The 13,196-nt window shown below is 37.6% G+C and overlaps 1 protein-coding gene across 1 annotated transcript; it reads left to right on the forward strand.

The window, feature by feature from the left end:
* The first annotated feature begins 312 nt into the window (after positions 1 to 312).
* Positions 313 to 11,693, forward strand: LOC116169576 (transient receptor potential protein). The gene is made up of 19 exons (XM_031485701.1): positions 313 to 375; positions 4,069 to 4,283; positions 4,332 to 4,473; positions 4,526 to 4,621; positions 4,807 to 4,946; positions 5,008 to 5,209; positions 5,259 to 5,429; positions 5,475 to 5,709; positions 5,757 to 5,909; positions 5,958 to 6,103; positions 9,704 to 9,810; positions 9,940 to 10,073; positions 10,126 to 10,246; positions 10,296 to 10,491; positions 10,541 to 10,705; positions 10,751 to 10,973; positions 11,020 to 11,363; positions 11,457 to 11,507; positions 11,561 to 11,693. The coding sequence occupies exons 2-19, from the start codon at positions 4,117 to 4,119 to the stop codon at positions 11,630 to 11,632; spliced, it is 2,865 nt and encodes a 954-aa protein (XP_031341561.1). The 5' UTR covers positions 313 to 375; positions 4,069 to 4,116; the 3' UTR covers positions 11,633 to 11,693.
* Positions 11,694 to 13,196: the final 1,503 nt, after the last annotated feature.

Genomic DNA, 13,196 nt, shown 5'->3' on the forward strand with positions numbered 1-13,196 from the left:
ATATCTGGATATGTACAGATACCTATACACAAAAACCTTGAAAAATGTAGGTTGACAATAAAACAAGGAAGTTCTTTTGACCTGAAATAATTGGTTCGACCTACTGACTAATGAATATTAGTGCAAAACGTGAAAATTTGTTCTAACGGAATCGGACCTGTTTTCACAGCAAATCGTTCCACCAGTCAATCATATTAGTACATAAAAATAGTATTTTTAGTCATTTACATATGATAAACAGTATTTCTTTCGCCACGCACTGTTTTTAAAAATAGGTTTTCAATTTAGTATATACTTAGTCGTGGAATTTCAATCGGAGAATTCAGTCATCAACAATATTGGCTAGAAGAAGTTGAATATTGTGTTCCATTGAATGTAAGTAATTGTGTACGTGAAACCTTATCTATGTACCTACAGGGAGTATAATTGTTTTATGCCTCCTAAGCTCTAGCGTACTAATTGTTTAAATTAAGTAGTGCTAATGAATTAGAAACTTTAGTATGTCTTTTGGGAAAAATGACAAGTTTAAACGGGCGATCAATTCTTTATCCTCATTTAAAAGTCTGAAAAGCATTTGGGGCGTGGGACATACTTTTACCTACTACGTAGATATGTTCAAGAGGGGGTCGCAATCGGTTTGGCAGAGTGGCTGCAAATATATAACTAAGAAATGCAAAATGCATACGGGTATAGGTATATTAATAATGATATTAGGCCAGGTCTCTCGAACTATGAATTGATCCAGTGCAGTGACGATGATATAGGCGCTTAGGAGCTACCAAAGGGTAAGGGTAAAAACCCTCCCCTTGGAAGTTATAGGTTTCAACGGTTGTACTCCAAATGCGCATGAGTTTAAACAGAGGAATCAAAGGTGAATATTATATTATACATTGCTATGTGTCATGGCAAACGGTCACTAAAGCCACCCACAAACCACCTGTCCGGCTAGCTTAATTAAACTCATAGGAACCTACTAATAAAACCGTTAAAAGAAATAATTTCAATTTTTCTAGGGCACATCCAGCCCCCGCCACGACGAAAATCTCGATGTTGACGTAAATGTTATTAATTGAAAATCATTCAACAGCCTTTACCGCCTCCAAAAGAATCCCAATACAAATTTTTAATTACACCTAAGATACCCTGAGTGGCACTAAAAAATCTTGAAAACTCTACGTCGTAAATTTGGGAGACTGACATTTACAGATGAAATAAATTTATTCAACATCAAATCAACTCAAATCAACTGATCGAAAAAATGGCACTCAGGGCCAGGTAAAACACACCACGCAACAAGCGATCGATTAATCAAATTACACGTAATCTTAATTACTTACAGTGTTACTAATCCATAATCTGCTCAAAATTGCGATTTTGCTTATCAGACGAACAATAACAATCAATCCAAAAAACAAACTAATGCTGCTTTTGAAACTCTGCTTCTTTATCTATCATACAAATCTTGCTTTAAACCAACTCACTGTAAATGGTAAAGTTGTCTTCTTCTAATTGTATCTATAAATGTGAATAACTTAACTTTTACAGGTCCTTTTAGAACAACTCTCCGTTTGGGTAATAACACAACCCCTTCTTAACTTATACTACATTTGGTATCCGTGACAAAGCAACGCTTTATTAACTCAAAACTCGACTACACACTTTTATAACGACAACTTTTACGTTTACATTTAACTTTCTTGTAACATAACTTATTAACATCCAGACGCACTGTCCTTTACGACAGCAACTCTGATATACAGCAAAACGCACCACCATAAAAAAGCAATCAGGTATACGGCAAAAAGCTGCGCCAAAAAAAGCCTCGTTTAGACGTCTTCCTCCGCTGTGAACTACTAATCCTCCTCCTTTATAATTTTGCTAATGTACACCAATAAAATTTTATTTAGCCATCAAAAGTCAAAGCATTGTAAGAAAGACGGGCAGTGCTCCCACTCGTGAAATGAATTTCACGTCTGAAATTTACACCTGTACCTTCTACGGGGAAAACCCGCGCTTATTATGAAATTTAATTAGCGTACGCAGAGATAACAATAACTCTTATCTACCACCGAAGAAAAACATGAGATAAACTGACCTAAAAATCAAATAATATGATCGACATAGCGTCCAATCCCAACCCATGACCACATCTAACGTTAATACAATGTAATTCATTCAAGGAATATAAATTAAAATTTCAAGTCTATTACGTAATCACGTTCAAATCTAATTCATTATCTCGATTTTTTTCTATTTGTAATTACATTACATTTTAATATTTTAACAATAAACTCGACCTCTTCAGGAATTCTAAATTGACTTTCAGCATAAATCGTTTGCACAAACCCTCCAAAACGACTCCTATTTTTAGACAATACAAAAAATTCCAAATAACCTGCATTTTATCGCTGTTTCGAAGTTTTCTCCCATTGACATGTTGTTTCTCTCCTTTTGGGAGGTAGGCCAAATTGAAAAAAATGTATGGTGGAACGTTTTCTGCAAATTATAATCGGAACTTTTGTATCGCCTGGTAAACTTTACAGCTCGTCGAAAGTGAATCTCGAAAGATGTATGACAATTTGCATAGGGAACGAACTGGGTTTTATCCTTATAACTTAAGGTTTAACGGCTAGCAAAGGCACGAATTAATTGTCCTTAAACTATTTTACCTAGACACAATGAACGTTCTGCACCTTGGGCCACAAGCACAATGCTTTCGTGGTAACAATTTATTTAAATGCGAGCACGGTAATCCCATAATGCAATAAAACATAAGTATTTTCACGTACGTATTAAGAAAGTAACATATTGGCACTATTTACTGTTAAACATTAATCAGCCACCCTTCATTACCACTACACGATGAAGTTCCATTGAATTGATAACGCAGTTTAGGTACAGTTACACTTTCTCATTGCCACGTTTTGAGCTCTACAGCTTTGAGAGATTTTCAATACATCGTTTCGTTTCGGAGAAATCATCATCAACTTTATTTTTTTATATGGCCCGCAAAGAAACAACATTGTAACGGTTTATTTTCTTCATTACATAGCAGCCAATATTACTTATCCTCGTAACAGTCGTAACCTCGGACCTTTTATTTTTTGTCTGTTCAAATAACATCTCTAATTTGACCATCTTCGTATCTCCTGTGGGTTCGGAGATTGCTTTGATAGACATCCTTATCTTGGACGCAGTGTATGTAACTTCACTTCAGTGTGGTTTTATAAAAGGTAGTTAAGAAGTGAAGTTTTTTTTGTGAAATTTGTTGAATATTATTAATGAAGATGAAGAAGTCAGATGAAGTGAAATAAAGTGAGGTGTACATAATTTGTTTTTTAATCATTTTTTAAAATATGTTTAAAGTTTTTTTTAGATTGGGTAGGTTAGCTTTTAGGATTTTTTTACATTAATTTATGATTTTTGAATGTTTTTAGATTGGTTAGCTAGGTTTTTGGAATTGTTTTTTGGAGAAATTTTCCGTTTCTTTTATTGTTGTTTTCCAAATTCCATCAGGTTTTCTTCGTTTAAAAAAAACAGAGGGGGGTACTGTAACGGTAGAGGCCATTTTGGATTTAAATTTTTGATAAGTTTTCTCGAAATTTGGTTGCAAGTGAAGAATGATTTTTGTCCATTCTTGACCACCTAGATTAAAATATAAAATTCAATTAATGGTTTAAATAGGACCGAAAACAACGAACGAAGTGTAAAAAAGTCTGTAACATCCAACAATTTAAAAATATTGAGGGTGTACCAATTAAATTAGGTCACTTCTCCTCAAACCCAAAGTGATACGAAAATATTATTTCGAGCATTCAACTCGTTTTCACTCATATCACCCACTAACCAATTCTGCCATTTTAGTAAATTCGGTTTTACAAAGAAACCCCTCAAGTTTTTAGAAGTTACCTACTAGAAATATTCAGGTCAGTGGTTCTCTTTTTTAACGTTAATACAACGTCTCGACGTTAAAAATCGTTATTATATTTGTTTTCATTTCGAAGTGTGATAATTACCTTAATTAAATTATGTAATTTGGTATTGATTTTATATCATTTTACTCGTTAGTTTTCACTACGGTCCCACATTGCCGGATTGTGTTTTCGATGGCACGCGATGCAATCGACAAGAGATTCTAAAGCAAACCTGCTGGACAATGCCACTTTTGGTATTTTCGAGAAGATTAATAAATCCCCCTACATTATCACCGATAAACCTCTAAGTCAGGTCGAGAAGCTATTTCTGTTGCATGTGGAACGGGGCGACACCAACACTGTCAAACGGTATACAAGTAAAAAATTGCAGTTTTTCTTTCTAATAACGCGTTTCAGATTGATAAACGAATACAAAGACAGGTCGGAGGATTTGGATGTCAATTGCGTGGATCCACTTAACAGGTCGGGTCTTGTTGCGGCCGTTGAGAATGGTAACATTGAAATGATTAAGCTGTTGGTGCAGCATGTCGATGTTAAGGTTTCCCATTTTGTCTGCCATTTTCGATAACAGTACAGTGGAAGGTTTTCAGGACGGATTACTTCATGCAATTAAAGAAGAATTTGTTGAAGCTGTTGAAGTCTTACTTGGATGGGAGGAACAACACCACGTACCGGGAACTTTATATGTAACCGCTCTAATCGAAATAGTTCTTTTAATTTTATGGCTACTTTTGCTAGATCTTAAAACTTTTGCGAGATATCATTTCTTATTAATCTAATCTTCTGTTATTTGCTTCTCCCTTTAAGCTATTTAAATTCTGAACACCGCGCATTTCCGGATCTAAAACTGTAATAATAAACTAAATTTTAGAGCTGGGAATCTGTGGATTGCAGTTCAACGTTCACCCCAGACATTACGCCACTTATATTAGCAGCCCATAAAAATAATTACGAAATTATCAAACTTCTGTTGGACCGAGGAGCTACCCTTCCAGTTCCGCATAATGTCAAGTAATTAAGTGCCCCCCCGCATTTCCCTTCCATAATATACAAATTTATTCATAACCTTTAGATGCGGATGTGACAATTGCGTGAAATTATGCCAGGAAGATTCTTTGCGACATTCTCAGGCGCGTATAAACGCATACAAGGCTCTCATTTCGCCGTCTCTCATTGCGTTATCGTCGAAAGATCCATTACTGACCGCGTTTCACCTGTCGGAAGAGATGCGTAAATTAAGTCGAATTGAAACCGAATTTCGGGCACAGTACAATGTAAGCATATCCCGCATCTTATGTGATCTACAATGGTAACATTTGTCAGGAGATGCGCAACCAGGTGCAGCAGTTCTCAACCTCACTTTTGGATCACGCGAGAACGTCGTACGAGCTGGAAATCATGTTAAATTACGATCCAGACGGGGACAACTGGGATCCTGGCGAAAAGCAAACGCTGGAACGGCTCAGGTTGGCAATTAAGTATAAGCAAAAGATGGTAGGGTTGGTACAAATGAAGTTGAGGAAAGTAACTTATTTACAGTTTGTAGCACATCCGAATGTCCAGCAGTTACTAGCGGCGATCTGGTATGAAGGTGTACCCGGTTTTAGGCGGAAGAAAACGTTCTGGCAACTCCTCAGTATAGGAAAGCTAATCATCCTGTTTCCGCTTTACTGCTTTGCCTACATACTCGCACCGACGTCGAAGCCGGCGCGATTTATCAAGAAACCGTTTATTAAATTTGTCTGCCATTCCGCCTCCTACGTTTTCTTCCTTGGTCAGTGGAGATCCCCTTAAAACTTAATTTAATCATCTCTTGCGCAGTTTTTTTAAGTTTGGCATCCCAAAGGATTGAACATCAACTGATAGAGTTGTTAGATATAGACTGGATGAAGGAGATGGCTTCCAGTTGGACTAGACAAGAAAGAGGGTCACTGCCTGGAATTGCAGAATCCGTCGTCATGGTTTATGTCATAAGTAAGTAATCGGTTTTGTTTACGTGTTAAATGCAATGTATACCTACAGGCATTATTTGGGCAGAAATTAGATCGTTATGGACCAGCGGATTGGAGCAGTACTTAACTGACTTATGGAACATTTTTGATTTCATTACGAATGCGTTTTATGTGATCTGGATTTCCTTAAGGTTTTCGTCTTACTGTATAGTTTGGGTAATATGGAAGCAAATTTAAGGTTAAGTTGCTTATGAGCTAACTGTCTTGTGCTTGTCTTTTAACTCACTCGCTTCTCAATTGATAAGCTCAATGCTATTCAACGGTAAGTTTTTACCACGCATCCTTTCCTTAATGACTTCCAGGATCTACTGTGATCAAAAGGTCAGTTACGTACTTGGAGAAAAACTGCCTAAGCAGCTTTTGTTATCCGCTAGACCGATTGAAGTTTTTAGTACAGTGCTCAAATTCTTTAAAATCTTACGCTAATACGACTCTTACTTAGAAGAGCATTTTAATATCAAGATAGGCTTGCTAAAAACTCTTTTGAGTCTCAAATCTCGAACGTCGAATCTTCAATCTTGAAATTTTAAGCTTCATATATGCAGATTCCAACATGAAATTTCCAGTCTTAACTATATTTTGGTACTTACAACCTTGAATCTTAAAATTAGTGACCTTCATCTGGAACTAGATCCTAAACTCTTACGCCTGAATCATCAACCTTCAGTCTGGCACTCCGAATCTCTCCGAATTTTCTTTTTTTATATTTTACCTTTTGGCTATTTCTGCTTGTTTTATCCGTTGAGTCTTAGACCTCGGACCGGATACCTTGGATAGTTGAGTCATAAGTTTTGAGCATTAAACCTTGAGTTTTGAGTCTCGAGCCTCGATCTTGGATTGTTGAACCTCGAACCTTTATTGTCGATGTTCTGAGTCTTGAGTACAGAGTCTGCGACCTTGAGTCTTGATTATTGATCCTTGAACCCGATCTTATCATCTCCAGTCTTGAGCTTTATAGCTTGACTGTTGAACCTTGTGTTTTGAATTTTTAAACTTTGCGCCTTAAACCCACTAAATCTTGGCTTTTTAGTATTTAATTTCAAGACTGAGACACACAACCCACTAATCAAGCCTCAGTGCTCTAGGCTTGAGCCTGGCTGCCTTGAGCCTTTATTGTTCATCTTTTAATTTAGAGTGAAGGAATTTATCTTTGAGCTTTGAACTCGAATCTGGGGCCATGTACCTTGATTTTTAAAATTTGAACCTTGCCTTTAATGTTGAGCCATGAATCTCGTATTTTCCGTCTCAGAGTGAAGGAATTTATCTTTGAGCTTTGAACTCGAATCTGGGGCCATGTACCTTGATTTTTAAAATTTGAACCTTGCCTTTAATGTTGAGCCATGAATCTCGTATTTTCCGTCTCACGTCTGGAATATTGAGCCTTAAAAATTGAGCCATAAACTTTGGAAGTCTTGAGTTTTGAGTGTTTAATCTCGAGCCTGAAACATTGAGCCTTGATTGTTGAGCTTTGAATCATAGTGTTGAGGTTTGATCTCAAGTCGGGCGCCTTGTACCCTGATTGCTAAACTTTGAAATTGAACATCTAGCTCGGAACCGTGACCCATGAGCTTTGAGTCGTGGGTCTCGTGTCTTGAGCCTGGGCCTTGATTTTGAGCCACGAACGTTGAGTCTTGTCTCTACATTTTGAACTTCGGGTATCGAGTCCCACGCCCAAAGCATTGCATTTGAATTGTTCAGCCCCGAATCTGAGTTTGTAACCTTAAAGCTTTGAGTCAGAGTCTGTGGGACCTTGATTTTTTATTGTTCCTTGAATCGTGGAGTTTCAAGCCTTGATTTTTGAATGAAGGACCTTGTAATGTGATTGTTAAACCTTGAAACTTGGGATTCCAACCTTAAGTCCAACACTTTGAACCTTGAGTTTTGAAGTTCGTCTCTTCGCCATAAAGAGGGAGACTTTTGAGCCTTGATTTTTGCCCTTGAGTCTTAAAGTCTCGATGTCTTGAGTTTTGAGTATTGAATTTGGAGCCTAGAGTTTTGAGCGTTGGCCCTATAGTCATGAGCCTGGATGCCTTGAAACTTCAGTACTGTGTTTTGTATATTACGCATCCAACTCGGGACATTGATTGGGTTTTGATTTTCTAGGCCTTCGGTTTTGAGTATCGAGTCCCAAGTTGAGCCTTGAACCAGAGATTTCAATTCTTGAATGTTAAGCCTGCGGTCTTGACTTGAATCTCGAGCCTGAAAGCATTGGGTATTGATTTTTGCCTTTTGAGGGTGTGAGCATTGAGTCTCGAGCCTTGCTCTTAAGCCCTGAAATGTGATTCCTGAACTTTATAACTTGGAATCTTGAGCTTTGAGTCTGGAGTCTTGAATCTTTTATCTTCAGCTTCAGCCGGGTATCTTGAGCCTAAGTTTTAAGTCTTGACTTTTGAGTATTGAATCTCGAGTCATTGAGTTTGAGTGACGACAGTTTAGCCTTCAGTGTTGATGTCGTGGTTATGTCTTTATTTTAGGGTTTTCGATCTTGAATCCTCAAATCTTGAATACTGAACTTTAAGTGATGAATCTTCTATCTTGAATTCTTCTCGCATATTAATGCTCGAATCTTGAAATTTGGCTTCTGTTCCGTTGTAGCTCTGAAATTTCTTTTTTTTTTACAATTGTCAAAGAACCTGTCATTTTCTGACAAATTTCGAAGCGCGAAGTACTAGATTTTTAAGTGATAAACTTTCAATCTTGATCTTGAACCTTGAGCATTGATCTAATTCTGATTTTCAGTCTTGGGATGTGAACCTTAAACGGAGTATTATATGCGAATCCTGAATCCAGAAAACTGAACCATGAACTGCATCGATAGCATAATTCGGGGAGTGGGATTTGTTTTTGTATTTTGTTGCTGTGAATTCCTATTGGTAGAATCTTTCTCCGAGAGACATATAGAAAGGTGAATAAAACAACAAAAATATTTATTTATTTACAAAAAGTTCCTTATCTTCTCCAATACACCGTTGGAAGGAAGTACACGTTTTCAATTGGAAAACACATTCTTTCACCCCCAAGTCAAATTTACCAGATTGATTGGGGATGGACACCCAATACGTTTCAATTTAATATAACATGAATTATCTTAAAAGGAAATCCAAACCCTACTCCAATAATAATAAATAAGGCGATATGTTATTCGTTCATATCTTAAATGAATTCGGACGAGGCCGTTAATACCAAATAATTTTAATAAAAACTGCGAAATTCTCGTATGCTGACGCACGCAAAACGGAAGGTGAAGCGACGCGCTGTGAATGATCAATGGTCTTCCGTGTACTAAATTCCACCTTCTGCTGTCTTCTACCACAGGAAGTGTTTTCTATCATTAAACTGGGGCTGACATTGTCAAATCTTCGTTTCGGAAAGTGGTCGGAGTTGACCTATCCGTTTTTGGTGATAATTCGAATTTTCCGCAACCTTACGCCCGCGCCGGTCTGAATGCAGAGGTTTCCCAAAGAAAAAGTGTTGGCTCTTTATTGCGACTGTCCCTCATATATAGTTCCAGTTGTATTATGATAAGAACGCGGCGCGCTGGCGGCGCATAGAAACAGGATGATTGCGCGGTAGTGGAGTTAGCGGTAATGGAAGAAATTTGGTAATTTCCTTCTCGCTAAGATTTGGTTATGACTTTACCTTCGACTTATTAACCATACGAAGGGTTAGCGTAATGAGTAATTATTAAATTCATTATATACTTGCAAATTTCATTAATGCAGGATACAAGCACTGATTTGAACCAAATTATTTTAGAAAGAGTTGCACCACGGACAGGACCCTTGGTATCCACGAGAGCAGTGGCAAACTTTCGACCCTATGCTCCTATCTGAAGGCGCTTTTGCTGCTGGAATGATTTTTAGGTAATTTACGACACCTATAATTTCCCAATTGTAGGTTATGAATACACTTGTAGACAATAATGTACGATATCAATTAAGGCTGCAACTGGCTAATTCCACCTCTGTTTTCTAATAGTTTTGTTTTTTAAGTTTTTTGAAGTTAGTACACATGTTCGGCGTCAGTCCCCATTTGGGCCCTTTACAAATTTCCCTTGGCCGTATGTTTATCGACATCGTAAAGTTTTTTTTCATCTACACACTCGTACTTTTTGCATTTGCGTGCGGTGCGTATCCCTGTACAATTATAATATAAAAGACTTATCTAGTATTCCGCAGGTTTAAATCAACTGTTGTGGTACTACGCAGTGTTGGAAAGGAACGAATGCTTCACCAGGACCGGAATGCCTGACTTCGACGAGCACGAAAAGGCGTGCACCGTCTGGCGAAGATATTCTAAGTAAATATGGTTACTTTGACAATGCAAAGGTACAAACTCGCCGTTTTAGTTTGTTTGAATCCACACAGTCGCTGTTTTGGGCCAGCTTTGGTCTGGTTGATTTGGTCACTTTTGACTTGACAGGAATTAAGGCGTTCACTCGATTTTGGGCCTTGTTGATATTTGGTTCGTACTCGGTGATCAACATAATTGTTTTGCTAAACATGCTCATCGCTATGATGTCCAATTCATACCAAATTATATCGGTAATAGACTTACGGCAATTTCCAAGAAACAATCTTCGTGCCTTTGTAGGAACGGGCTGATGTGGAGTGGAAGTTTGCCAGGAGTCGTTTGTGGCTTACTTACTTCAGTGATTGTGATACACTTCCGCCTCCATTCAATATTCTTCCAACGCCAAAACTGATATGGCGCATGCTGACACGTAGAAACCACAGCAGAGACGAACAGTCATTTAAGGTAACTGTACTTTTGCAACTTCTGCATTTATGGGTGCTTCCGTAGAGAAAGTCTAGGAACCGAGCAACTGAAAGGCACGATTTAGTCATGGGGCTTTTAGTGAAGCGATTTATTACAGCCGAGCAACAAAGGAGAGATGTGTACGGAATTACCGAGGACGATGTCATAGAAATACGACAGGATGTGTCGAGTCTTCGTTACGAGCTGATAAGCATTCTTCAGGATAACGGCATGAAAACACCAAACATTTCCGACCAAGACCCGCAAGGTAACGAAACTATCCGATAATGTTCAATCATTTGAAACCTTCACAGTGTGCGGGAAAAAGGACAAAATTATGGAAAGGCGCATCTTGAAAGATTTTTACATAGGCGCTTTGGAAGGAATCGGCAGTAGTGACAAACCGATTCCCTATAAAAATGTCTTTAGCCATATCGTCAAAGCAATTCGGAGAGAATCCCGTTCAAGTCGTCGAAAAAAATGGAACACGTACGTTCGTAATTCCAGAATGAAGGAAAATCACATAGGTTCGTCCAAAGAAGCCGATACCCTCCGACATAATAGACAAAGTTTGCAAAAAGCAAAACAAATACTACCAGCTGAACTATCGGAAGCGACAAGAAAAGCTTATTTGAAGTTCATGGCAAGCACCACAAGGGTACGTAACAAAGACTTTGTCTAAATATAGAAGAACGAAATACAAGACGCCAATTGTTGGTAATAAATTTTAACAGATAAATAAACATTTTAGGAGAAGATCAAAGGCAACGTTAACCAAACTACCGAAAGCGGCGAATTTGAAGTAAGTTACTGATTGTAGCGATTATATTATGTACATATTTGTTTGTGGCGCAGTTAAACAAAAGGAATGCAGCATTTTTTGAAGAAGAGAGGATGGAGCAAACGACGAAGAGTGGGTGGATGTAATAATAATACACAATCAGTGTGTATGTGTTAATTATTTAAATTTAATAAAAACATAATTACATATCCTATTTAAATGATGTTTTTGGTGCATGGGATAAAAGTACATTTGCGAGGTAGATAATCGTAATCCTCCTTGAGTAAATCAGGTAACATTAAAATTGGAATGAATAAAGTCCTTTGAATGGAGAAAGTCCCCAGAATTTAGTTTCCGCTTATGAAAGATACACCTTAGTTTAATGGGATAGGGACCAAATTCGATCCCATTTAACCAGTGTTTCAGATGGCAAACAATTTTGTAGTAACCAAATGGAAGGTATGGGTGTACCAAGTCGCGAAGATCTGTTTTGCTCTTACATCCATGACAGACTGACGGATTTGCAGGCAAGAGAACGAACGAACAGACATTGCGATCTCACGAAGTAGTTTCCACCTAAAGCTTTAGCTACAACATAATAATCAATCACAGCAGAAATATTTGTAAGGGCACCTAAAATGGCCACGCTTAAATAGAGTACAAAAAAAGATTTTCGGGAGTAACTTTAGCGCATTTTCCATGAATTGATCAGTAGGTACTTCCCGAAAGGTCAGATAACGAACTATTTTCAAAAGGAAATAAGATAAGGCATAAATATACTTATACATAAGACACTTTTCATTCTGCGCATGCGCACATGATGTTTAAAATATTCGATATATTTGCCTTTACTAGAAGAATCTTTGGTTAAAATGTCGAAAAAATATCTCCTTAAATAAGATGGTTGCCATTGGGGAGTGTGCGCATGCGCACATCTGATTTATATGCGTTAAGCTAGTCTTCGCTAGAAGCATAATGCGGTTAAAATTTCAAAAAATATCTTTGTAAATAAGTGCCCAACTTAAAAAGAAGCAACTCAATATCTGAAAACGGTAGAAGTAGTTAAGGCCTCGAACCGACGGACGGACGGACGCACGGAGAAAGTGACCATAATAGCGAGTTCTAACACGAGTCGGAAAATGCGCTAAAAAAATTGAGCGTAATCATGTGGAATCGTTTTTTTTTAAAAAACGCTAGAAAACTACTGCTCAAGTTCCCGAAAAATTGGTACACGAAGCACAAGTTGCATGCTCAATATACTTTTAGACATGTGTGTAATATGTAGGTACATAGAAATCTGAAGAAACTGAAGAGGCCAATGAAAATCAGAGAAGACCAGGTAACGGGTGAAACATCAGAAAGTAAGAAAGGTTGTAGAAGACATGAGCGTAGAGAACAGAAGAAGCTATTAATTCTACAAAGCTTTGTAACGGGAGCTCTTTAATAGGGTTGACTTTGATAGAATTTTCTTTATGGTAACTCAGTTTCAGGTGTTAAGTATTAAGAAGTATACAGAGTGTTTCCATTAGAGGGCTGTTTCTTCCAAAATTTTGTTATGTATTTTCAAATTTTAAAGTCAATTGATTCTTAATGAATTTAGTTAGTCAGAGTCAGAGTGATTTAGAAAAGTCGATGGAGCCTAGAACGCTAAGAAAATTGAGCGATCACGACACCGAATATATAAAAAAAAGGAAGAATCCGAGGAAAGCG

Source organism: Photinus pyralis, unplaced genomic scaffold, assembly GCF_008802855.1.
Source record: "Photinus pyralis isolate 1611_PpyrPB1 unplaced genomic scaffold, Ppyr1.3 Ppyr1.4_LG4, whole genome shotgun sequence".
In the NCBI taxonomy this organism is placed as follows: Eukaryota; Metazoa; Arthropoda; class Insecta; order Coleoptera; family Lampyridae; genus Photinus; species Photinus pyralis.